This window comes from Anas acuta, chromosome W (genome assembly GCF_963932015.1).
Source record: "Anas acuta chromosome W, bAnaAcu1.1, whole genome shotgun sequence".
Classification (NCBI taxonomy): Eukaryota; Metazoa; Chordata; class Aves; order Anseriformes; family Anatidae; genus Anas; species Anas acuta.
This window is the reverse complement of record NC_089016.1, coordinates 16,284,855-16,312,758: the sequence shown is the minus strand read 5'-3', so window position 1 is coordinate 16,312,758 and position 27,904 is coordinate 16,284,855. Positions and strand designations below refer to the sequence as shown.

General features: G+C 40.6%; 1 protein-coding gene and 1 pseudogene across 6 annotated transcripts; both read right to left on the bottom strand.

Annotated features, from left to right (window-relative positions):
- The window catches only part of LOC137846926 (mitogen-activated protein kinase kinase kinase 1-like), a 270,989-nt pseudogene that overhangs the window by 66,793 nt on the left and 176,292 nt on the right, over positions 1-27,904 (bottom strand).
- LOC137846963 (mesoderm induction early response protein 3-like) lies at positions 983-27,712 on the bottom strand. Of its 6 annotated transcripts, XM_068665098.1 has the most exons (14): positions 27,436-27,712; positions 26,653-26,677; positions 24,165-24,310; positions 22,689-22,823; positions 20,311-20,431; positions 18,516-18,601; positions 18,225-18,297; positions 13,713-13,867; positions 12,220-12,301; positions 11,697-11,791; positions 5,296-5,423; positions 4,952-5,097; positions 4,388-4,866; positions 983-4,234 (listed from the first exon to the last, which is right to left on the bottom strand). In XM_068665098.1, the coding sequence occupies exons 1-13, from the start codon at positions 27,442-27,444 to the stop codon at positions 4,409-4,411; spliced, it is 1,659 nt and encodes a 552-aa protein (XP_068521199.1). In that variant the 5' UTR covers positions 27,445-27,712; the 3' UTR covers positions 983-4,234; positions 4,388-4,408. The 6 variants fall into 6 exon arrangements, with proteins under 6 accessions (XP_068521199.1, XP_068521201.1, XP_068521198.1 ...); XM_068665100.1 differs by having other exon boundaries at positions 983-4,866; positions 11,697-11,788; XM_068665097.1 differs by having other exon boundaries at positions 983-4,866; positions 27,436-27,711.

Genomic DNA, 27,904 nt, shown 5'->3' with positions numbered 1-27,904 from the left:
CATCAGGTGCGCACGATTTTGGTGGGACTACCCCCCCGTGCTGCCCAGCACTGAATAAACATACCTACTTTACAGTCTTAGTGACTTGTGGAGTCCGTTTTCCACAAGTCACTGCACCGATGGAAGCTACGGCCTATGGAAGACTCTGCTGAAACAGATTCCGGGCCGGACCTGTAGCCCATGGAGAGGAGACCACGCAGGAGCAGGTGACCTGGCAGGAGCTGCTGCCCGTGGGCAACCCAGGTTGGAGCAGTTTGCTCCTGAGGGTTGGACCTTGAAGCAGTTCTTGAAGAGCTGCTGCCTGTGGGAAGCCCATGCCGGATCAGTTCACCAAGGACTGCATCTCGTGGGAGGTATCCCACACCACAGGAGATGAGTGACTGAGAAGGAGCAGTGGCAAAGAAGCGCTAGACTCCCCATTCCCTCGTGCCGCTTGGGGGGAGGAGGTGGAAGAGGATGGATGGGGGGGAAGGTGCTTTTGGTTTCCTTCCTTTGTTTCTCACTTCTCTAACTTGTTAGTAATAAGCAATAAATCTTACTATCTCCCTATGCTGAGGCTGTTGTTCCTGTCACAATAATTACTGTGTGATCTCCCTGTCCTTATCTCAACCCTTGAGCCCTTTTCATCGTATTTTCTCCCCGTTCTTCTCTGAGGAGGGGGAATGAGAGCTCAGCTGCCCATCTGAGTAAAACCACCACACCTATAGTTTACATACCAGGTTATGGAGCTGTGCTGTTAAGCATAGCTTTTGTGCAAGTCTGATCTACAATTTTACTGTTCTTAACGTTTGAGGGAAATCGTTATTATTTTACCTGCATATTACATTTGTCACTCTTCCCTTTATAACATTGGGTGGAACGGTAGCATGTACTTTAAGTGTTACCCAGAGTACCTTAAAGTTTGTTTGGAGTTGGTGCTGAATAATTCTGAAAATGAAATGGCAAACATGGTGTAGATGCATGAAAATCTTTACAAGTAAAGAAAGGTTTCCAGACATTTATTTCTGGAACTGTACACCAGGTATTAAAGTACAACAAATACAAAATAATGCTAAAAAAGTGTGCGTACAAATATTAAAACCAATGCAACAACAGCAACTTCCCTCTTGAACATCTGTTACTAAAACATGTTCTGATTGTCAATAAATTTATTGTTATGCACAGGGTACTTACTTTGAATTGAGAATAACTGGAATCTGTTTTATTAAGAGGACTCTAACCATACTATCAATTGTAAAATACAATAGGTATTTTCCTTTTTCAAATGAAAAATAGGAATAAAAAAATAGTAACCTTGTCATTATTTTATAAATTACTGTATTTAGTTTTGCCATCAGCAGATAATGTGTTTGTAGTCCTGGACAAATAATGTCCCTCTTGGTCAGTTTATCCATTAGTTTACATTCAAAGTTGAAATATTCACTAGAGACTTTGGTTAAATTAAGAAGCATCACTATGTTCTATTGGATCTGAAGTTTTCATACATTTTTTCTCTCAGTTTTAAAAATAATAAAAAAAAAAAGGAAGCAATTGCACAATTCATTGACCTAATTGTACACAATTTAGTATTCTTCAAATAGTATTGTATATCCTTCAAATAAATTCAGTAGTTTGACCATGACAAGAGGAAAACTAAACATTTGAAAATATAGCATGAGAAGACTTAACAAAAGTAAAAGTATTGCTATAATCACAGCACCAGTTACACTTCTAAATGAATCAACTATCCTCTTCAGATTCCCTGTACATAAAAAAGAATACATTTACCAACACTGCAATTGCCCATTATGGATTTTTGGTTTGTTTGTATGGGAAAAAAGCATGGCAAAGGACAAAGAATTCATCACAGTTTGTTATAAGAATTGTGCTTCACCAAGGCAATATAATTTCTTCATATGCTTGCAATTCAGTTATCTTCATGCTGACTTTTAAAACACAATTCTATTAAAAAAACGGTAACAAGTTCTCCGTTTAAATGTTTAAATTGAGAGAAAAATAAGTCCAAATTTTAAAAGAAAAAAACAATAAATAGCTATTTTACATGGATAAAGTCATAGTGGTACAAATTTATGAACGTCACATTGAGCATGCACAAAAATGTTACTATACACAGAAGTAGTCAGTAAATAGTGAAATAGGTAACTAAAAAGATATGAAGAATTTACATATTTACAAAACCTTGCAAATTATTGCCTCATTTTCACAAGGAATTCAAAGTAAACAATATCAGCTAGCTAGACAACAGGTTAAATAAGATCAGCATTTTTAATTTTATTAGACTAGCTGAAATTCATTTTTCTCTCATATCATTTTTCTGAATTATTTTGGTCAAAAGTCATTATTAAATAACTAAAGTGTCCGTTCAACTTGCTGACAACCTAAACCTTAGACAAGTCTGTCTACATTAAGATCCCAGCAATGCATAGATAAACCAAATATATTACTGCATCAGTTAATGAGAATGGGCATATTCATTTAAGTGCAACTGGTATAATCAGTCATATTTGTATAATGATTTTTTTTGTAATAAACACCAGCCACTCATTGTAAACCCACAGATAAACTTGAATGTATAATAATAAATGATTATGGCCAATATTTTACAAAATTACATAAAATGTGTTGAAATAAGAAGAAATAAGGTAGAGTTCAGCACAAAACAGCAACAAGAAGCTGACAACTTGGCTAAAAAAAGGCCAGAGTACAACAGGGTCAAGGCTACCCATTATTTACTGTGTACTTACTAGAATTACATATATCAGATGTGTAAGTTAAGAACTGATTACAAAATTATCTCTATTTTTGTCCCCTGTGCTAAACTAATTTATTTTTAATATAGTAAAGGTGCTATTGTGTAAACACTTCAAAGTAATATTCATTACCATGCTGTAAAGAAAACTTCATGCTCTCCATCTAAAATTCAGGATGTCAATGCAGTTCACAGTATGCATAATAAATACCCTCTTCCCTTTCAAATATTAAGGTCACTACTTTCTAATTACTCAGCATGACCTTGAAGCAACTATTACAAATATCAGCAACATAAATTTAATCACTTGAATAATGAAAACAAGCTAGAGTCAATTTAATTTATAATATGATCAGTGCAAATAAAATTATGGAGAGAAAACTAATCTTATGGAAATAATGTTCAGATTCTCAGTAAAAAAATAAAAATCTGCAAGTTGTATGCTACATGTTACAAACCAATACTATGTTTGGTTCAACTCTCCCATAAGAATTAGAACAAGCGTTTGCAATACAAACTTTCTGGAACTTGCATTTTCTAACTTGCACTCAACTTTCAGAATAAAAATTTACTGAAGTTAAATAGTTACTTTTATGGTAGACGTTTTTACTCATTCTTTCATATTTGACCAATGACTATCTAATGACTTTACTAAAAACAGATAAATGCAATCCACACTGAAGAAAAGCTTTTAAATACATACTACAATGTTATACTATTTCTATATAAACTATACAGTCCCTCAAAACTGTAACACTTTGAACTGCGGTGCTCCAAACATACTGCCCAAACAATTTAAGATGTCTTCCAAAAACAGACTAGCTGTAAATCCTAAACTGCAGACTGTAACTTTCCTAAGGCAACTGACGTTGTAGAAAGCTTAGTTACACAATTATATTACTCTTCGAAGTTGTAAACAAAACCCATCAGAATACAATAGCCTAAAATGCATCTGTTTAAGCCAGTAAGGTTAAAGTACACAGACACCTCTGGCAGTATAATTACTTCTGTACGGTAGCCATGGCCTATAATTTTGTAACAGCATCCAACTGCATGTCTTCATACTTCACGCATGTTAAGTCCCTTGTGTTAGCTTCCACCAAGATGAACTTGCTGTTTTGTAAACTGAAGTGCTCTAGTTTAATATCACGAGAAGGTTCCATTAAAAAAAAAATTAAAAAAATTGTATGTTTGTGCAGTTTAAGTTAAAGAAACCCATACTTGCCTTATAAGAAAAAAAAAATGCTACATTGTGCAGGAATCAGGACTGATACCTGTAAACACTGTTATTCCACTACATTTATTACAGCAGAAGTAACAGACTAAAAAGCCACTCTGATCAGTTCAGAACTTCTGTGCTGGTTTTGAAATGGTGGCCTCTGTCTACAGGCTTTAAAAAAAATTGAAGCAGAGCTTAAAGCTGCAACACAGAGATCTCTTAGTCCTAAACTGCCAAGCATCACATGACATTTCCACATTTATGGACTGAAAAAAAAAAAAAGAAATTACTCTTGATAAATCAAGATATAGTTCTATATATACAAAGACATCACTGATGTCATAAAGTTCAAACTTCCAGTGAAAGACTAAGCAAACCTGATAGCTCTCATCAAGTTTACTACTGCATAAAGTACCCACCATTTGTTTCATTTTCCACAGTCACTCTGAGTGAAGGGCAGTATGTTGGTGAAGAGTGTGGGTGCTGATAAAACCATTTGTCTCATTTGCAGGTAGACTGCTGAAGTCAGCCACTGAAACAGCCATTTTGGCACTTGTAATATGATGCGTGTGGTTCTCAAAGTCCACACTAAGGTTGTTTACAGAGACATCATTCATGAAAGATTCTGGGACAGCAATCCCCATTTTTAATCTCTTTGCAGGTCTGTCTGTCTCCTCACTGCACATGTTCATTGAGTTTAGCTCTGAATGATAAAAGCCAGTCTCAAATAAATTAAAACAATCACTTTCACCATTGCTAGGCAAGTTAAGCAATTCTTCTGTTCCAACAGGCACATGATTAACTGGTGCTCGGGGTAAGTTGTCCATAGGAGGAAAGGCATCATCCAGGCAGCTCACATCTGAAGCGTGGCAGACTGTAGCTACACTATTTGTCAGTGCTGGAAAAAAAAACAACAGATGAACACAAATGTAAATGAAATAGTTTATGTAGTCACAACAAAGATCCCCCCTGCCTTGATTTACCTGTCAACTCATTGGCAGTGATAGAGTTCAGAATGCTTAGCTGTTGATCAGGAATGGTTTCTGTTCGACTATTAGATGTTAAGGCTGAAGAATGTACTGCTCCACCAAGGGCTTCTGTTTCATCTACCAAACGATCCATGTAGTCCCTAAAATAATATTACACCTATAATAGGTTATTTAAAATAAAAATGAAATCAAGGCCTAAAATGATGATGGATTAAATTTCAGTTGTCATAGCCACTGCAGCATTACACTGCAATGGTGAGAGGAGGAAGTGGGCAGGGGGAAGTCTTCTACGTTTAAGATTTGAAACAGAAAACACATTCTAAGAACATTTTACTTACGTAACTCCTGGATGATGGTTATATCTCTTCTTTCCAAATCTTGTTTGCTGAGCAAAGTAATCATAACGTTCTGACTTTTTCCATATGTAATAGAAAGCCACACACTCAGCAACTGTTCTGGTTCTTACCTAAAACAAGGCAAGAAGAACTGACAAGACTTATGTTTTGTCATTTCTCCAATTCCCGTATACCTGCAATATTGTTAGCTTTACTACTCTAGAATCTGGAACAAACCAATTCAATTAAGACATTTATAAGACATAAGAGATCTAGAGTTTCAAATAGCTGTTACATCTATTCTACTGTATTACATTGTTGTTTTTTGTTGTTGAATAGATTGAAACTCCATATCGGAAACATTTCAGTTCATAAATTATAACATTTTTTTAAACTGTAAGACAGACTCTCTTAAAATAGAAAAAGCTCATTAGATAATGACCTAAAAGAAGTGAAGCAGAAAAGACTCGGGGTACTCATTCCTTTTGGGAAAGTCAGAAACTGCCAAGGCTTTGACAGCAGACATGCACAGCAGAATCACAGAATGGCCAAGGTAGGAAGGGACCTCTGAAGATCATAGACTCATTAAGGTTGGAAAAGACCTCCAAGATCATCTGGTCCAACCACCCCTCTACCACCAATATCACCTACTAAACCACGTACCTAAGCACCACATCCAACCTTTCCTTAAACACCCCCAGGGAAGGTGACTCCACCACCTCCCTGGACAACCTGTTCCAATGCCTAACTACTCTTTCTGAGAAGAAATTTCTCCTGATTTCCAACCTAAACTTCCCCTGGCACAACTTGAGGCCACTGAGGGACCCTCCTCTAAGGGAAGTCTGCTGCCTTCCTGGGGCCCGGATTAAGGACGTCACCAGGAGACTTCCAAGCTTGGTTTGACCCTCAGACTATTACCCATTACTAGTCCTACATCTGGAAGGAGAAGGGGCAACATGTAGCCTGAGAGCAATCAAAAGGGACTTCAAGGAATGGGGACAGATGATCAGAAACTCGAGTGCACAAGTCATCTTCTCTTCCATTCTCCGTACTGACAGTGACAGGAACAGAAGGGTAGCGTCCATTAACACGTTGCTCCGTGGTTGGTGTCATCGCCAAAATTTCAGGTTCTTTGGCAACAGGAAGCCTTACATGGCACCAGGCTTGCTGGCATCAGACAGAATTCATCTTTCCCAAAGAGGGAAGAGGGTCCTTGGTCATGAGCTGGCAGGGCTCACTGATCGGGTTTTTAACTAGATTCAATGGGGGAGGGGGATATCATCAGGGATGCTGGTGATAAGGTACAGGATGACATGCCATCCCACTTACGCCAGCTGAACACCACAGCCAACAAAGGATGCCTAGAGAGCCCAGAGCCTAGAGAAGGAACAGAGCTTAACAGGAGAGCTACCACAGGCCCACATGGACAAGTTATAGTTGCCCCATCCAGAAAGGCAGACACATTGGGAGCCCAACTCAAATGCCTATGTAAACACACGCAGAATAGGGAATAAACAAGGGGAACTGGAAATACGCATGCAGTTGCGGGGCTATGATCTCATTGCAATTACTGAAACCTGATGGGACAGCTCTCATGACTGAAATGTGGCCATGGACAGCTTTGTGCTTTTTAGGAAGGACAGGCCAGGAAGGCGAGGTGGTGAAGTTACTCTTTATGTGAGCAAGCAACTGGAAGCTATGCAGCTCTGCATAGGGGGGGATGAAGTGCGAGTCAAGAGCCTATAGGTGAGGATTAAAGGGCGGGCCAACAGGGGTGACATCTTGGTGGGTGTTTACTACAGGCCACCGGATCAGGAAAAGGAAGTGGATGAGCCCTTCTACAGGCAGCTGCAAGTTGCCTCACGTCTGCAGGCCCTGGTTCTTATGGGGGACTTTAACCACCCCGATATTTGATGGGAAGACAACACAGCTCAGAACAAACAGTCCAGGAGGTTACTGCAGAACACTGAGGATAACTTCTTGACGCAGGTGGTAGGTGAGCCAACAAGGAGAGGGGCATTGCTGGACCCAGTACTAACAAACAGAGATGGTCTAGTTGGAAATGTGAAGGCTGAGGGCAGTCTTGGCTGCAGTGATCACGAGATGTTGGAGTTCAAGATCCTGCAAGGAGGAAGCAGGGCAAAAAGTAGAACCGCAACCCTGGATTTCAAGAGAGCTAACTTTGACCTCTTCAGGGACCTAATTGGAGGAATCCCCTGGGCCCTCGAGGGAAAGGGGGCCCGGGAGATTTGGCTAATATTCAAGCACTACTTCCTCCAAGCTCAGGATCCTACGAGAAAGAAGTCAAGCAAAGGGGGGCAGGAGACCTGTGTGGATGGACAAGAAGCTCTTGGGAAAACTTACACAGAAGAAGAAAGCACATATGATGTGCTTTTTGGGTAGACCTGTGCGGTGTCAAGAGTTGGATTTGATGATCCTTAAGGGTCCCTTCCAACTCAGGATATTCTATGATTCTATGTGGACAAAAGGACAGACCACTTGGGTGTAATATAGGAACAGTCACAGAATGCAGGGATGCAGTGAGGAAGGCCAAGGCCTGGTTAGAATTAAATTTAGCAAGAGACATCAAGGACAAGGGCTTATTCAAATACATCAGAAGCAAAAGGAAGACCAGGGAAAATGTGGGTGCACTGCTAAGTGAGATGGGTGCCTTAGTGACAGCAGATACAGAGAAAGCAGAGTTACTCAATGCCTTCTTTACATCAGTCTTCACTGCTAAGATCAGCCCTCAGGAATCTCAGACCCTGGAGACAAGAGAGGAAGTCTGGAGAAAGAACTAAGGCTAAGGCTAGGCCCATACACTACCGAGCCCAGAAACAAGAGAGAGAACCTGGAGAAAGGACTTTCCCCTGGTTGAAGAGGATTAGGTTAGAGGTTATTTAGGCAAGCAAGACACCCACAAATCTACAGGCCCCGATGGGATGCACCCACGGGTGCTGAGGGAGTTGGCAGATATGACTGCTGGGCTGCTTTCTACCATCTATCAGCAGTCATAGTCATCTGGGGAGGTCCTGGATGACTGGAGACTTGCTAATATGATGCCCATCTATAAGAAGGGTCATAAGGAAGACCCAGGGAACTATAGTCCTGTCAGCCTAGACCCTAGACCCATAACTGAAAAGAGACTGGCTCTCGACACCCTCCCCTCAGAAATTTATATACATTAATGAGGTCTCCCCTCAGTGTTCTCTTTTCCAGGATAAACATGCCCAGTTCTCTTAGCCTGTCCTCATATGACAGGTGCTCCAGTCCTCTAATCACCTTAGTAGCCCTCCTCTGGACTCTCTCCAGTAGTTCCATGTCCCTCTTGTGCTGGGGAGCCCAGAACTGAACACAATACTCCAGGTGTGGCCTCACCAGGGCTGAGTAGAGGTGGAGGATCACCTCCCTTGACCTACTGGCAACACTCTTCTGAATGCAGCCCAGGATATCGTTGGCCTTCATGGCCACAATGGGAAAATTGCTGACTCGTGGTCAGCCTGCTGTCCACCAGGACTCCCAGGTCTCTCTCTGCAGAGTCGCTCTCCAGCAGGTCAGATCCCAGCTTGTACTGGTGCATGGGGTTATTCCTCCCTAGGTGCAGGACACTGCACTTGCCTTTGTTGAACTTCATGAGGTTCCTCTCAGCCCAACCCTCCAGCCTGTCAAGGTCCCTCTGAATGGCAGAACAGCCCTCTGGGGTATCAGACACTCCTTGAGCTTTGTGCCATCAGCAAACCTGCTGAGGGTGCACTTCGTTCCATCGTCCGGGTCATTGATGAATAGGTTGAACAACACTGGACCCAGTACTGACTCCTGGGGGACACTGATAGCTACAGGCCTCCAACTAGACACTGCACTACTGATCACAATCCTCTTTGTTCTGCCATCCAGACAGTTCTCAATCCACCCCACTGTCCACTCATCTAGCCCACACTTCCTGAGCTTGCTTATGATGATGCTATGGGAGACAGTGTCAAAAGCCTTGCTGAAGTCAAGGTAGACCACGCCCACTGCTCTCCCCTTATCTACCCAGCCAGTCATCTCATAACAGAAGGCTATCAGATGGGTTAAACATGATTTCCCCTTGATGAATCCATGCTGACTACTCGTGATCACCTTCTTATCTTCCACGTGCTTGGAGATGACCTCCAAGATGAGCTGTTCCATGATCTTTTTAGGGATGGAGGAGGTGAGGCTGACTGGCCTGTAGTTGCTTAGGTGCTCCTTCTTGCCCTTTTTGAAGACTGGTGTAACACTGGCTTTCTTCTGCTCCTCAGGCACCTCTCCTGTTCTACACAGCCTTTCAAAGATGATGGAGAGCGACCTAGCAATAACATCGGCCAGCTCCCTTAGCACCTGTGGGTGCATTCCATTAGGGCCCATGGATTTGTGGATGTCAAGTTTGCTTAAATGATCTCTGACCTGATCCTCCTTGGCCAGGGGAAAGTCCTCCTTTCTCTGGACTTCCTCTCTTGTCTCCAAGGGTCTGAGATTGCTGAGGGCTGATATCAGCAATGAAGACTGAAGTAAAAAACGGCATTCAGCAACTCTGCCTTCTCCCTATCCTTTGTCACCAGAGCACCCACCCCATTCAGCAGTGAGCCAACATTTTCTCCGGTCTTCCTTTTTCTACTGATGTATTTGAAGAAGCCCTTCTTGATGACCTTGATATCCCTTGCCAGATCTAATTCAAAATGGGCCTTGTCACATCCCTGCATACTCTGACAGTGTCCCTATATTCCTCTTAAGTGGCCCGTCCATTTTTCCACATGCTATAAATTTCCTCCTTCTGTTTGAGTTTTGCCAGGAGCTTCCTGCTCATCCATGCAGGTCTCCTGCCCTTTTTGCTTGCCTTCTTACTCATAGGGATGCACCGACCTTGAGTTTGGAGGAAGTGATGCTTGAACATTGAACAGCTGTCTTGGACCCCCTTCAGTAAAAATTGTTGTCTTGAAGGTATTAAGGACTTAAGAGACTCATTTTGATCTGTTAACTGTTCATCTTTTTCACCCCCCAAAATGGACATTGCTATGCAAAGTCAGCTTCTTGGAGAAAAAGCTGTTACGTCTACCTATATTCTTATAAAATATACATTTTTTTGGTTGCAGAAACATTTCAAATCATCATCAGCCCACAGTTCCCGTTTAAGTTTCACTATATACTAGAATATAAAACTCCATCCTGATATAGTATGTCAGTAAACTATACTTGAGCTTGATCAAACTTACAGAAGCATCAGAGGCAAATCCAAAACACCTTGGGCATAGTAATAACCCTTGCTAGTTTATACAGGAACATACCAGGCAGGGGAGAAAACGAATATATGTCCATATGCACCACCTAGTATCCGAAGTCTCAGCTAATGCTTTGCAGTACAGTGATGAGGAAGCATCTGTTGTTAAATTTCTCCATGCACTAAATCTTGACTAGCCGATACTTTCCATATACAAGTGACGTCAGTTTATGTTGGGTCCCTGATGTCTCTGATGTTTTACCTACTTGGATAAAAATGACTGGATTTCTTCGACAAATTCTAGTCCATAGTGACAGATACTCCAAATCATGTGCTTTGTTGCGCGTTGGATTTTTTTTTTATTATATATATTTTTAAATGATTTCTTTGCATCTCTCTGGGCAATTATTATTTATTGGTAAGGTCCATTTAAAATTTGAACTGCCCAAACATTTATCATAGGACAAGTTAAGCCAGGTATTGAGCAGGACTAGTCAACTATTGTTCAACAGCAACTACAACACTGTAGTTTACCTAAAATATAACAAATACACCAGTCTCCTAAAGAAAACAAAAAAACCCTCAAGATGCTATCAAAACATAAAGGAAACGCACATAAAATTTGGAAGTGTCCAATACTATCAACTGTACCAAGTGATACATATTTTTGATCAAAAAATATCCAATCCTTATTCCTCAGGCACAGAGGAATGAATCAGAAGCAATCCAGATCAAGATTAGAACTTCTTCGTTAGCCAGAAAACAAAGTCCTGATCAATGCCTATAGCACTTTCTTCTGAAAACACAAATACGCTAAACCTGTTTCTGTACAACTACACCCTCCTGTTAATAAAATTAAGTAAAGAAGCATTTTCCCTTCCTACAGCCGCAGCATGAAGTACTATATTAGGCAAGGCAAACATTTAAACTAAAGTAAAATATAAGTGCATAAATGGAAGTGATGCCAATTTAAGTCAATTTCAGAGATAACACATTGATTCATCTACCTTTTCAAATGACATCTGAGATAAAGTTAACACAAAAACACCAAGCTGGTTCTAGTATGTTGATTATTATTTCACTCTTCTGCGTGACTTTGGACAAATGTATTGCTCTTACAGATTTTCGGCATCTACCAATTCTTCCATTTAACTGTAAAAACACTAACCTTGTTTTTCCATATGAGATGGAAGTCTTTTCCATAAATCAGAAGTGCATGTTCAAAGCTTCTGCATTCTTCTTCTGTCCATGCTGTCATCTCTTCTGACAATAACAAGAACAGCACGGTAAGTGTATTTTCACTCAATGAACTATTACAGAGAATAAAAAGTGTTGCTAATACACAAATATCCAAATGCATCAAAAACACAATAGGCCAGGCACTGTAACATGGGTGAGAACTGACTCATGAGAACAAAATCACAGCTTCCCACCCATCTCTCAGTCTGTGCCATTCTTATAACAGCAGTGGAGGAAAAGGGAGAAAAGGTGTAAAAGCTGATCCTGCAAACTTTATAAAAGTTGCAAACATCTCTAGCAGAAACTTCCAGATGACCAACAGTCAGATTATACCTAATCTGTACAAAAGACATCATGGAAAGGGACATGCTTATCAATCTGATTCCTACTCAATATAAAAAGCTGCACAGAAAAAGAAGAAAAAAACAAAAAAACTCAGGTACTCTTCTTACCCTGAGATGCCTTTCCATTTGAACAGTATCTCTCAATTGCTTCTTTAACGTTATGGCTACTCTTGAGAAGTTCATACAGCGCCTATAAAATAAAAGAAGTCTTTGTAAAAGAGTCAAAGACTGCAAATATCCAATCTAAACAACTGAAACTAGCCTTTCAGCGAGCGCACCTCATATAAAAAAAATTATCTTTATACATGATAAAAAAATAACAGCCAAAAGCAAAACCATCTAAAAGTTGATGCAAGGTTTAATTAAACAAATATGAAATATTACATACAATTATTAAAAAAGGCTAGATTTGTCAAGAGCATGGCAATCAGAAACATCACAGAACACAACACTGCCAACATTCAAATATTCATAATTTTAAACATGCTCTTTAAAGAGTTGCAATCAATGGCTAGATGTCCAGGTGCAGACCAGCAATAAGTGGCATTCCTCAAGGATTGGTGCTATTTAACATCTTTGTTGGCAAAACAGACAGCAGGATCGAGTGCACCCTCATCAAGTTTGCCGATGACACCAAGCTATGTGGTGCAATTGACCCACTGGAGGAAAGGGATGCCATCCAGAGAGACCTGGACAGGCTTGAGAGGTGGGCCTGTGCAAAATTCATTAGAAGTTCAACAAGGCCAAGTGCAAGGTCCTGCATCTGAGTTGAGGCAATCCCAAGCACAAATACAGGCTGGGTGGAGAATGGAGTAAGGGCAGTTTTGAGGAGAATGACTTGAGTGTCTTGGTTGACAAGAAGCTTGACATGAGCTGGTAATGCGTTCACAGCCGAGAATGCCAACCACACCCTGGGCTGTATCAAATGAATCGTGTCCAGCAGGTTAAGGGAGGTGATACCCCCCCTCTACTCTGCTTTCATGAGACCCCACCTGGAGTACTGTGTTTGGATCTGGGGCCCCCAGCATAAGAAGGGCATGGACCTATTAGAAGGAATCCAGGAGGGTCATGAAGATGATCAGAGGGCTAGAGCACCTCTCCTACAAAGACAGGCTGAGAGAGTTGGGGTTGTTCAGCCTGAAGAAGAGAAGATGTCGGGGAGACCTTATAGCAGATTACCTGTACCTAAAGGGGGCCTACAAGAAAGCTGGAGGGGGAGACTTTGTCAGGAAGCGTAGTGACAGGAGAATGGTTAATGGCTTTGAACTAAAAGAGAGTAGATTTGGGTTAGATATTAGGAGGAAATTCTTTACTATGACGGTGGTGAGGCACTGGAACAGGTTGCCCAGAGAAGTTGTGGATGCCCCATCCCTGGAAGCATTCAAAGTCAGGTTGGATGGGGTTTTGAGCAACCAGGTCTAGCAGAAGGTGTCCCTGCCCATGGCAGGGGGTTTGGAATTAGATGATCTTTAAGGTCCCTTCCAACCCAAACCATTCTATTATTCTATGAAAATTACCAATAAGATCCTGACCCCAATCATATCTAATGAGGAAAAAAAAGAAATGGAGTAGTCACAAATGGTACAGGATATAAAACATACTTGCTCATTGTCCCTTGTATATAGCCCTTCAGGAATTCTGCCAATTATTTCTTCATTTCCTGTTCTTAAGGAGGTTTCAAAAAGGTATTCTTTAACTTTACTTTCTGAAATCACACCAGGTTTCCAAAGTAAATGGTCTTCATTTTCATAGGCTGCTAAAACAGAAATCCATTAACAACAGGTGTGACATTTTTAAGACTGTAACATAAAAAGCTATCTCACAGACAAAGAACAGGAACACAGAAGAAATGAAATCAAATATCATCATGCTACTTGTGAATTGCAGCTCACTTTTTGCCCAAAAGCCTCAGTTAAGAGACAGACTCTGCAGCATGGTATGGTGAAGAGATTCAGGTTCCATGAGGACGAGATAAGGGACTAAACTCTTCAGGCAGCTTGTTGACTGCTAGATGATTCAAGTCAAATTACATATATGTACACATCATCTTCGTATAAGCAAACTAGCAAATACGCTCAGTTTTATTCAGCTGTTTTCAACAAATAATCTATAGTTTACAATAAAAGAGTGTAGGGTATTACTTTCATATTTTAAGTATTGTGTGTCATGGGGGAAAAAAAAAAAAAAAAAGAGGTGGTTGCTAAACGGTCATTTTCAATTAAAATTTTCCAAAACTTACCTTACCAAAATGGAATCTAGATCTTAATTCTGCAATTTCTTTTTCTGTTCATTAACAACCAAATGTTGTTTACAACTTGTACATTGCACATTTTACAAGCAAACAGGATGTTTAGTCTTCCTTCATAGTACACTAAAGTCATGTATGCACCTCTTAAGTATCTTATTTGACAGACAATATATTGGTCATATACAAGAGTTGCCCTGAAACTTTGTCAGTCTGTGCACACACTTGAATTCTAGATTAAACTATAAATCTTATTTTATTCAATAGATATGATTAATATTGCATATAAGGTTTCATGTAATCTCTTGGCAATGCAAAATTGAAATTATTCAGTCCAAACACACACAAGCATAATGGTTGGCACAGTAGAAGAGGCAAAGAAGATTCTCAAACATCTCATAAAACTGCAGGAAAGAATATTAAGCAAAAGTGAAGAATAAAATTACATCTACTGAGAAAGTATTGTTATGGCTTAAGAAAAAGCTTTCAGACAGCTTAAGGAAGTTTTCAAACAGATATAAGTGTAAGGTTTATAGAAGAACTAAATGGCCATCTATCACAACTCCAGTAGCTTGGACTATGCAGCAGAAATATAAACACGTTTGCCAATGCCACCTCTTCAGGGAGTATAGAAGAGGCTTTCACAGATTCACATTACGTAGAAGTGGATGATTTCTGAATTCCTGCAGTGTAATTCCAAATCCTAAATCATGTTTTTCTCAGTACATGCAGTGTTCCAGAGTACCTCCACCCATACAGCCAGGTCCAGTGCCTCTGAGCACTGCTGACACCCAGCTTCAACCTCTTTTATCAACCAAGATAATCCAGTATTTCTTGCTGGAGTCCATGCCTGATATTCTCAAGAGGAGTTCATTGGGCTCTTCAATCTGAGAGCTGGCCAAGAGCTTTGCTGGCCAAGCCAGCAAACAAAACTCATACTGGTTCTCTCTAGCACTAACTCTTTCCTGGTCATCCCCTGGTTATTCTCTAGTTCTTGGCTAATAAAAAGTCAAAAAGTATAAATAGTAAAAGGACTATGCAGAAAAATCTTATTTTTATTCCTCCAGTTCTTACGACTAGCAAGCATCATGCCTGAATCTTAGAAAACAGTAAACTGCTCTAGGTCTCAAACAACAAAACAGATGTCCACTTGCTAATGCTTCCAGTGCTATAGTAAATATTCTTCTCTATAGCAAAGGAACGTTCTTCCAAAAGCAGTTGGTAATGGTGAAAAGACTTCATATGCTTCACTAGAATAACATTCCCATGAAACACTGCAGTTTCAACACAAGTAATCAACAGAATATTAATAACTTAGAAAAAAACCAGAATGCTCTTCATTTATTAAAATATCACCCAAAATGTTCCTTTAACTTCACAACTGATTCACCCATAAGTAAATTTCTTTCAATATTTTTTTGAATTACACAACTCTATGTGCTATAATTTTATCATAGTGAAGACTTTTGAAGATACGAAATAAAAATCAAGTTATTTTTTCTATTCTAGCACAATCTCAATTTTTAACTTGAACTTACACGGGAATTATACTTAAAACATCTTATTTTGTAAAAGACAAAACATATCAATACCTACATCTTCTACTCATGCTATGGAAACTGAAAACAGTTTATTGCTTTATGTTTTCCATAAGCAAATGTTATTATGAATACATTAACGGTAAGAGGATTGCCAAGAAGAATCTCCAACCTTTACTGGATGAAGAGGGGAACACAACTACAAGGATAATGAAAAGGCTGAAGTTCTTAATGCCTTCTTTACATCTGTCTTTACTAGCCAGACCACTTATCTTCCGAGTACTCAGCCTCCCGACCTGGAAGCCTGGGACGGGGAGCAGAAGAACACCACCCCCCCCCCCCCCCCCCCCAAAGTTCAGGTGGAAACAGACCTGCTGCTACACCTGGACTGCCACAAGTCCATGGGGCCAGAGGGGATCCACCCAAGGGTGCTGAGGGAGCTGGCGGATGCAATTGCCAAGCTGCTTTCCATCATCAGCGGTCATGGTCATCCAGAGATGTCCCAGATGGCTGAAGACTCACTAATGTGACGCCCATCTATAAGAAGGATCATAAGGAGGAACCAAGGAACCACAGGCCTGTCAGCTTGACCTTGGTGCCAGGAAAGATGATGGAGCAGGTCATCTTGAATGCAATCACACAGCATATGCGGGACAACCAGGGAAACAGGCCCAGTCAGTAAGGGTTCGTGAAAGGCAAGTCCTGCCTGACCAACCTCATCTCCTTCTATAAACAGGTGACCCACCTGGTGGATGAGGGAAAGGCTGCTGATGTAGTCTACCTAGACTTCAGCAAGGCCTTTGACACGATCTCCCACAGTATTCTCCTGGAGAAGCTGGCAGCCCATAGCTCGGACAGGTACACTCTGTGCTGGGTTAAAAACTGGCTGGACAGCTGGGCCCAGAGAGTGGTGGTGAATGGAGTGAAATCCAGCTGGCGACCGGTCACCAGCTGGATTATTCCCCAGGGGTCAGTGTAGGGGCCCATCCTCTTCAATATCTTTATTGATGATTTGGATGAGGAAGTGGAGCGCACCCTCAGTAAGTTTGCAGACGACACCAAGTTGGGGGGAAGTGTCGATCTGCTGGAGGGTAGGAAGGCCCTGCAGAGGGACCCGGACAGGTTGGGTTGATGGACAGAGGCCAGTGGGATGAGGTTCAACATGGCTAAGTGCCAGGTCCTGCACTTCAGTCACAACAACCCCATGCAGCACTACAGGCTTAAAGCAGAGTGACTCAAAATCTGCGCAGAGGAAAAGTATCTGGGGGTATTGATCAGTGCTCACCTGAACATGAGCCGGCAGTGTACCCAGGTGGCCAAGAAGGCCAATGACATCCTGGCTTGTGTCAGGATTAGTGTAGCCAGCAGGACCAGGGAGGTGATCGCCCCCTTGTACTCTGCTCTGGCACCTCTGCTGCACCTCAAGTCCTATGTTCAGTTTTCGGCCCCTCACTACAAGAAGGGCATCAAAACCCTGGAACATGTCCAGAGGAGTACTACAAAGCTGGTGAAGGGTCTGGAACACAAGTCTTAGGAGGAGCGGCTGAGGAAAGTGGGGTTGTTTAGTCTGGAGAATAGGAGGCTCAGGGGAGACCTTTTTGCTCCCTACAGCTACCTGAACAGATGTTGTGGGGAGCTGGGAGTCAGCCTCTTCTCACAGATAACCAGTGATAGGACTATAGGTAACAGCCTCAAGTTGTGCCAGGGGAGGTTTAGGTTGAAAATTAGGAGACATTTCTTCTCAGAAAGAGTAGTCAGGCATTGGAACAGGTTGCCAAGGGAGGTGGTGGAGTCACCATCCCTGAGTGTTTAAGTAAAGGTTTGACTTGGTGCTTAGGGACATGGTTTAGTGGGTGACATTATTAGTAGGGGGATAGATGGACCAGATGATCTTGGAGGTCTTTTCCAACCTTAATGATTCTATATACATTCTGCAGCCCATATGGTTTTACTAAAAACAAACAAACAAAAAAAAAAAACAACACATTTTGAAGATCTTCAATGTCAACTAAGTTACACACTCATGGCCCACTTATGACACTTATGATACTCTGAGGAGACCCACTGTTTGTTGCCTCCTAAGATTATTAAATACTTCATAATTAACACTGTAATCCACACTCCTATGTCTTTTTGAGTATGTCTTCTCGAAGTTGTAGAATCACATTTCTGAGAAATAATTATGCGGTTGCATCACTCAGTTTTCTAGTATTTTTAAGGTCTGATTTTCACTAACCCATTGACCTTACCTTAAAAATTTAAATAATGTTTTTCCATCAACTGCTACATATAAGTGTAAGATAAGAAGTAAAACAAATTGAAGAACTTACCCTTTTCATCATCACTGTATTTGCCAAGGTAAGGGGGAATCTCAGCCTGATATTGTGAACCAACCATTATTTCCTGAAGACGTAACAAAAAACACAGGAGAAAAATATTAGCCTAAAACATATTTTTCACATGGAAGCATTAAAAAAAGACATTTACTTGGCATTCAGCAGAGAATTCCAGAATTAAGGTACTATTTTAGATACATACTGTAAATATTAATGCATTTCTTTCTTAATAGTAAAGTTGTTTTTTTTTATCTGTTTTTGTTTGCTTTAAGAAATAGTTATTACCTTTCTCAAATCTTCAGATGAATTACCACTGTCTGCCTCTACATCTTCAACATCTGATTCTTTATCTCCATCACATGCAGTGTTCGCTTCAGACACAAAAAAGTTTGTTTTTAGCTAGGAAGCATTTTTAGTTTAAACATCACTACAAGAAATTGCTGGGTATCTTTTACTTTTGAAAAGAGCACCTGCTTTTATTCAGGGAGACACTGATCATGAGTTTGTTAATCTACACATCTATCAAACCATAGCATCAAGTCAGAAAGTACTGGTACTTGTATACTGCAGAACTGAAACATTTATGCAACTAAGACAACCTATTGCGCCTATTGCGTTTCTAACAGACAAAAGGAAATAAAATTATTTTATCTTTTTTTCCCCCCCCTCTCCCCTTCAATGAATGATTATACATTACAGAAAAGGTACGAGAAAACAATACTTTGAGGGCTACAACCCAGTCAATCACAAAAAGCAATGTTGAAGGCAAGTCTTTATTACCTACCAAAGCTTTTAACTGGAAGTTTTGATGGATATTCAAAACATTCTTTTAAACAAGGCTGCCTCAACATAGAGTCTAGATACAGCAGCAACATACAAAATAGAATAAGCGAAAGACAGCTCATCGCTTATTCTTTTTAATCTTTAATTTTTTTCCCCTTGGGAAGAAAGACAGCAGAACACTCCATGTAACCCAAAGACAGTACTTTACAGAACTACTCATATTTTAGAATCTGGAACACTGTGGTACTGTGTTCTGAAGTAATTCTATTTTTATAGATGTATAATCACTGGTAGAATGAAATCTACTGTTAAAGTAAAGTTACTTTGTATTCTCAAACTATAACACACTCAAAAGTGGGGTTGCAATTTTATCTTCATCACACCAAGCTAGAGTTGTCAACGTCAGAGACAATATCCAAGAACGTATAGACTGAGGCTCTTCTGTAGTCATTACTACTATTACCAGTCTCTCTTTGCTGTTAGAAGTAGCAGACAAGAAGCTAAAACAAACTTATGAAATAACAATATGCAATTATTTTTCCAAATAATATATTATTTTATAAAATTTGGATTAAGTGTTATAAATACTTAACTTAAAAATTAACATTATCTTAATATTAGAGAAACACGCAAGGAATGGAAAAAAAGATGAAACTTCCAACAGCAGAGAAAACTGACATTTCCCTTCCTGAAACGGTGGATATTTGATTTTAAGATGTCCAACTAAACATTCTAATAGAGAAAGAGTAACATTCTGATAGAAAACCATGGTAGCTGAAAACAAACATGACTATTTCTTATTCCTGAGCAAAATGAGGGGCTAATCATTTCTCCATAAAGTTGCCACACTTTCGGTGTCATATTCATTAACAGTTCACAAGCAACATTTAAGTGCCAGCAAATTTGGGGTTTGCTTAATTTAAAAAGGGCATCAACATTATTTTTTTTTTTTTTAAATCTCTTTCAATATGAATGTCTTCACTACACAATCAGCAATGCACAAGGAACTACAACTGCAGGTAACTGAGGCAGCACATCACCTTTATCATCCTTCTTCTCTAGAAGAAACAAACGACTTTGTGGTGCTTAGCTGCCTGCAAGGTTAAACCACAAAATGGTCTTTCAAGTAATCATTACTAACAACCAAAGACAACATTCATGTTCAATACCCCCCAAAGCACTGTTTCTCAACTCCCAGAAAAGTCAGCAGTACTTTGCAATTTTGATATTTTAAGCTAGGATGTTGTATATAATGTCAGGACTGTTTCGAGTACTGTTATAAAATTAGTTTTCCTACATCTTAATGGCCGAGGAAAGAAGTCTGTAGCCTCATGTGAAGTAACTGATGGTGTCAAGTCATCTGCAGAGGACTGTGTTTCTTCATCATCACCTGACAAGAGGTCTTTAGCTATTTCCTCCTGTATCATTTGAAAAATAAATAAAAATTAAAACCTCAGAATGTCTATTAAGTATAGACCAATGAGCATTTAGATTCAGCAAATTATAAGTCCCATTAAATAAAATTAATTATTTTACCGTAAGTAATTTTAGTAGACCGTATTCCCTTAATTAAAAAGGGGGTTGGCTCCTCCTAAATCTGAGGACAAATATAGCCATTAATTTCAGAGTTGAACGCAGGGGTTCATTTCCCCTGTCTTCCGTTAAAATGAAGTCAACAAAAAGTAAGCTCTGCAACTATCAACCTCAGGTGTTCCTCCAACTGCTTCCAATGAAAAACACCAATGGAAATTGCCTCAAAACTTTAGAATTTTGTTATTCTTTACATCATAGATACACTGAAGCTTTAAGAGGCTGTTACCACTTAAACTCCGGAAAAAGAAAACAGAACAGCCAGGCATTTTTGCAGGCTTTTGCTAAGGACAGTTACAGAAAATGGACAACTGGTTATTTTCCCAAAATACACAAAATTAAGTTTTCATAGACTAAAAAAAAGAAAAAAGGAAAACAGAAAAAGCTCACTTCCTCCACCAGCAGATGTTTGAATACCTCTGTATAAAAGTTAGGGAGCAAAAGAACTGTATTAGACAACAAGTCGACTACATTTTTGTAGCCTCAACAATTGTGAACCCTAATGAAAATCAGATGTGCAGAGCCATCATTATACTCAACTTTCTGTGGAATTTACCATTACATCACTTACAGAAAAAGTTTAAAAAAAAAACAAAAACAAAACCAAACAGCATATGTTTACTACATACAAATTTTAGGATCCAAACTACTAGCTACATATGTCTTACAGCCAAAAAAAACAGATTAAAACTTCAGAATTTGATATTAGCCTGCAAATCACAGAAGCTGAAGGGTGTGTGGTGTTTGTTTTTTTTGTTCTTAGGTGTGTTTTCCCCCCCTCCAGCAGCATATTTTTTATTATTTTTTTTTTAATATAGAATCATAGAATGGTTTGGGTTGGAAGGGGCCTTAATAATCATCTAATTCCAACCCCCCCCCCCCTCCTTGCCATGGGCAGGGACACCTTCTGCTAGACCTGGTTGCTCAAAACCCCATCCAACTTGGCCTTGAATGCTTCCAGGGATGAGGAATCCACAACTGCTCTGGACTTATTCTAATAGGTCTATGTCCTTCTTGTGCTGGGGGCCTCAGCTGAACACAGTACTCCAGGTGGGGTCTCACAAAAGCAGAATACAGGAGAAGAATCACTTCACTCGACCTGCTGGCAACGCTTCTTTTGATGCAGCCCAGGATACGGTTGGTTTTCTGGGCTGCAAGTACATATTGCCAGCTCACATTGAGTTTTTCATCAACCAGCACCCCCAGGTCCTTCTCCTCAGAACTGCTCTCAATGCATTCTCTATCCAGCCTGCATTTGTGCTTCGGATTACTCTGGCACAGATGCAGGATTTTGCACTTGGCCTTGTTCTACTTGTCATGAGGTTTGCACAGTCCCACCTCTCAAGCCTATCCAGGTCCCCCTCCGGATGGTTTCCCTCCAGAGTGTCAACCGCACCACACAGCTTGGTATCATCAGCAAACTCGCTGAGACTGCACTCAATTCCACTGTCCATGTCACCAACAAAGATGTTAAATAGTGCCGGTCTCAATACTGACCCCTGAGAAATACCACTCCTCACTGATCTCTACTTGAACATTAAGCTGTTGACTGTAACTCTTTGAGTGCAACCATCCCGCCAACAAATGCAATGACCGTGTGTGCTGCAATCTCTTTCTAAATGATATACATCAGAAAGAAACATTCCAAAGTATTCAGGAGAGCCTTTTCAAGTCATCCACAGTTTTGGTATATAACACGTATGTTGGAAGCCCAAATTATTATTTCTGGACATTGCATACATTAAAATATAGATCTTTTCAGGAAAATTCCACCTCAAAAAAAATAAAATCTACAGTTCTTTGGATGTGTTTTAGAACAACTGTTAATTTAGTAATTTCTCATTTGTAGTAATATAGTGCCACTGAAGTCGCTCTGCGTTTTTAAGTGCAATAAGAATAATTAGAATCAGATCCTCAATGTCCTTGAAAATGAAAGAATTCATAATAATATAGTAATTCTTGATTGTACATTGAAATTGACAAAGATATGTATTTTGTAACATTAAAAGATAGGGAAATATTATTTGAAGTCACCTGGATTTTTGCTTTCAATCTGTAATACTGGGAAAAATGGTTCCAACTTACTTTATCTAGAGTCATATCTGGAAGTTCATCTGCAAGTTCACTTGGAGAGCTATCTGTGCTAGAACCTGCCATAACTGGAATCGTGGTTTCATAGCCATAGAATGCCAGTAAGTCTTCCAATGGCATGTTTCCTTCCTAATACAAGAGGATTTACAAACATTTCAACATATTGCCAAACAGTTGTAAACAGTTCAGGCCTAAAAGGATAAGACATATTTTGGAAAAAAAAAAAAAAAAAGTAAAAAACAAAGAAAAACTTTACTGAAGTCAGGAAACTTGAATCAAGGTTTAAAATATTTTCAGGCACAAGACTGAAATGATTCATCACCATCTCTCTTGGCATATAATGAAGTCCCATTAAGCTATTCAAGAAAACTGTTTGCTAGATGAAAAATAAACAGTAATTGATTATTAAATATTTGCTCCTTATCTGATTCATACTGTACAGCATGATTTGCCTGTATTTCTTCAAGACAACAGAAGCACAACCACCCCCCTACAAGAGAGAATTGCAGAAAAACTTGAAGATTTTAGTCCTATATAATTACAACTGCATGTGTGCATTCAAAAACCTACAAAAGTAAACCAAAACAGCAACTTTTTATCATTTCCATCTCCTGCACAAAATACTTTATAATGACTGCTGAGACAGTAATAGGAGAACAGCTAATGGAAAAAAATCAAGAGAAAAGCTGGATTTATAATGATCAAAAACTGTTGAGAAAAAAAAAAAAAGTGATTTTTCTAAATATATTTGCATCCTAAGACAATAAAACAACAAACCGCAGAGATTTTTTTAGTTACCTAATTCAAGCCATCAAAGAATTAGAAACATTTTCTAATATTTATACCTTTAAAAGTTAAATTACCTTCAAAAACTTATTGTTGAATTCGTATACTGATTAAATTACTTGTTTTCTTTAGTCAGCTAAGGTCTTAGTCCTGCAAAGACTTTTCACAATGGGTAAACATAAAATGATGTCCAAGTCTTTCCAGGATCAGGACCTAAAGTAATAGAGTGTTTAAGATGAGTAGCTCCAGTTCGTTTCTGGATTGGAAAAATAACAACTGACCAACAGAATGAAATACAGCTGTCATTTAATAGTACTCAAAATGTGCAATTTCAACTTATTTCTGACTTACAAAAATTAGAAGAGATATTAGATAATACAACTCTAAAAGCAACTTCAGTAATTTCTCCTCCAAAGTGAAAGCATTATTAAATAAAAAAGAACCTGAACTTAACACAGCACTAATATATTTGAAAAGCTAAATTCCACCTTTTTGTGAGGATGCACTGCTATACCCTAACTGAAACTGATTATATTGTATTTATTTTTTTAATAAAAAAAGTTGTAAAGGCATTTTGCAAGAAACTACAATATACAATACCGACTAAAGAACGCATTGAGCATTATTTTCAGTAAAAGAGGTACAACACATACGGACATTTAGAAGAAGGTGAGTCACTCTTACCTTTTCTAAATCTTCAATTTCAGAGCTGAAATTTTTGCTTTCTTCCATCATTTCCTCTTCTTCGAGAGTTTGCTCGTCATCGTAATCATGTACTAGCATTTCAGCAGAAGGGTCAAAGTCATGATCCTCAGATGATAAAGAGCCAACTATTAAAAAGAAAAATCTGAGTAATTTCTTTCTACACCAACATATGAAGTTACATCATAGAAAAAAAAAAATAAGGTTACACGAATTCTTTTACTCCATTGAGAGTTCCCTGTATGTAACTGGAACAAACTCCTAACTACCTGACAAATATAGCTGTTTTAGCTGGCCTTCCCTTTTCATATTTATAAGTAATATGCATAGTTTTCTCTCTTGCAGTATAAATACTTGAAAGAACTACCTAAACTACTGAAACAAAGTTTCAATAAGTACAATCCCAAATGAGCATTTTACTGGATAAAAGATTGTTCAAAATATACTTGAAATCATCATTAAGGTACAAAGCACACATGTCACAAGATTTCAGATGCCGCAAGCATGCCAGTTGTACCTTACAAATCAAGGGTCTCTGACTGAGTTATATGGTAATTAGCCTAGTTTTTCACTAGTAAATGGCTAACATAGCTTATGAATCAACTTCTAACTAACACCAAAATAAAGTGAGACACACTTCAGGTTAGTTAAGCTAGTTTTAATAAAGCATCTGATCTGCAAGGATAAACTCTTAGCACTTGATCTAGAAAGAAAGAAAAAATATGGCAGTGTCTCAAGAAATATAGAGGAAAATATATTGGAAATAAAATGCTTCTAATGGATCACATTAATTAACAAATCATTGTAACAGCTCTATGGTCCAAGACACGTTTTCATTATTCAAGAGGATACTCATAAAATAATAACTATTTTTTGATGGCTTAAGTGCATTTTGTCAACTGTTAGAAAGTTATCATTAGATTCAGCATTTTTGTTTAACATAAACTTTGTCCATTTAGATTAAGACAATACTATGCAAGTTCACAATACCATACCATAAGGAAACATTCAGGCCAAAAATATTTTTATTCACATGCTATTCATATTATGGTCTCGTGGATCTCTCAGCATTGCTTATAATGCTACTCCAATCACAATAATTACTTTGCACACAATTTTTCTGCTGTTGCCTATTACATCCTGATCCTACAGCTTTTCAAGAACTGTCAACTGTCTTAATCACTGTCCTGGTTTCAGTTAGGACAGAGTTAATTTCCTCCTAGTAGCTGGTAGGGTGCTACGCTTTGGCTTAGGATGAGAAGAGTGCTGATAACACCCCGATGTTTCAATTGTTGCAGAGCAGTGCTTACACCAAGCCAAGGACGTTTCAGCTTCTCACTCTGTCCTGCCAGCGGGCAGGCTGGGGGTGCAGCAAGAGCTGGGAGAGGACAGACCCAGGACAGTTGACCCAAGCTAGCCAAAGGGGTATTCCATACTATCTGACGTCATGCTAAACAATATATAGGGGTGGCTAGCTGGGGTGGGGCAGCCAGCTGCTCGGGGATAGGCTGGGCATTGGTCAGCGGGTGGTGAGCAATTGCATTGTGCATCACTTGTTTCATAAACACTATTATTAGTAGTACTATTATTATTATTATTTTCCTGTCTTAATAAACTGTCTCTATCTCAATTCACAGGCTTCACTTTCCCATTTCTCTCCCCCGTCCCAGAGAGGGAGGGGGGAGGGTGAGCAAACAGCTGCATGGTGTTTAGCTGCCAGCCGGGTTAAACCACAACAATCACACACACACAAATGTGCTCAAGATTATCGTTTCTAATCGCTGTTCTAACTCATTTTATGTTTGAATAACTGAAGTAGAAGGTCTATACAACTCACAGACTTTAGATAAAAATAAGTCCCACTTGGTGGCTCTGAACACTCAATATCCAATTTAAAACCATACTCAAGTGAAACAAGCTCATTAAAATTAGTAAGAGTAGTTAAAGAAGAAAAACAGCTAACACAGAAAGCAGTTATGCAGAAACAAATGCACTCCCCAGATACTTATTAATGAGTAGCCCTATTGATGTTAAATACACGTGTGTAAATGAAGATATTCCAAAGAACCTTAACCGTGGTTCAAGCCTTAACAACTGCATGTCACTATGATTTTAAATGTTTTCTGATACTATTAAGAAGTCACACAAGCCTATAGTTACCAGCAAGAGAAGCAGTCTCTCTTTCTCCAGACTACATGGCTTTACTGAGATGCTGACTTAAAAGCACTACAAGACTTTGATTTCATTTTGAACTCCAAGCAGCCAATTACTAACTGCAACTGGAGTTAAGGAAAGAACTCCACAACATACTTCTTTTTCTTTTAAAAATCAGGCAGGCAATTAGTTACATGAATGCAAAACATTAGAAAAGCTACGAGGCAAGAGGGGATATTTGTAGAAAGGAGCAGGAGGGAGACCACAGCGTGTGGGTGGCAGGCAGTGTGTTGGGCAGGAGCTGGCAAGGACGAACCTGGGCTCGAACTCCCAAAGGAAGCCTGCGGGGAGAGGAGAGATCGAGGTGAAGCATCTCACTCTGCAGCAAGTAGGATTCACTATTTTATGTTCCCCCTTCCCTTCATCACCGGAGCTTCCTCCTTCTCCCACCGTCCCCCTTCTGCTGCTCTACTCCTCCACTCGCACGGGTCGCCAGCCTCAACCTCAACCACAGCCCCCGCCTCCCATCCCACTCACCTCTCCATCCTGTTCACCCCCCTCCCGTTCCTCTTTCCCTCGCCCACCTCTTGCCCACCTCTTGCTCCCATTCCCTCCTCCCTTGGCAAAAGCTCCCCAGGAGCCGCGCCCGGCCCGGCCCGGCCCGGCCCGGCGCTCCCGCTCGTTCACTCCGTCCCCGACGGGACAGGACAGAGGCAGGCAGAGACAGAGGCAGACGGACCGACCGCAGCCTCTTCCCCGCTCCCAGCCAAGAGCTCGCTCCTCCTCCTCCCTCCCACCAGGCATTTCTCCATCGCCCGTGCTGCGACGTCGCCGCTGGCCTGTCCCGTGCCCCGGCCGCGCCCCCATCCGCACTCGGCTGTGGCCTGTCGGCCGCTCACAATCTACAAACCAGGCACCCACTGTGCGGCCTACTCGCACGGGCTCCCACTGCCCTGACGCCAGCGACTCAGCCGTCCACCCCGTCGCTCAGCTGCCCCGCCGCTCCGCCAGTCCCCTGCGCCACCCTGATGACGCCTTACGGGGTGAGCACAGGGGGGCCGACCGAACCCCAACACCTCATCCCACTTTCCCCGCTCACCTCCGCCATATTGGGACGATCAGACTGAGCAACAGCGCTACGCCAGTTACCCGGATGAGGCCGTTAAGCCAATGACAACCGCCGAGTCCCAACCGGAACCAGCCAGGAGGGAGCGGAAGGGCCAGCAGGGCTGTGTAGGGGCGAAGGAGGCGGTGCCGGAGCAGGGGCAGCTCCGGGATTCCACCTCCGGCGGCACCACTCTCCTCCCGTCCTGGCCGCCGAGGGCGCTTTGCTCTGCTCGGCCCTGCCCTGCCTAGTGGGGGCGCTCAGTGTTCACCGCAGAGCCATGGCCTGAGGTGCACGGCCTTAACCGCCCCCTTCCTGCCTAAGCGCAGTATCCCCAGGGGCTTTTTGCTGCCTCCCCCCACGGGTGCCCGTGCCATACTTGCTATATTGAACATTGATCTGCCTGAGGGGTAGTGTACATCACAGCAACGCGCAGTTGCAACAGTGCTCCAGACCTTGTCCC

Bases quoted from the DNA above. Each gene is read 5' to 3' on its own strand.
- LOC137846963 (XM_068665098.1), bottom strand. The intron at 18,602-20,310 runs GTAGGAAAACTA...TTGTGTCTGAAG, and splicing joins CTTTCCTCGGCCATTAAGAT to CGAACACTGCATGTGATGGA. The intron at 5,098-5,295 runs GTAAGTAAAATG...ATATTATTTTAG, and splicing joins AACCATCATCCAGGAGTTAC to GGACTACATGGATCGTTTGG.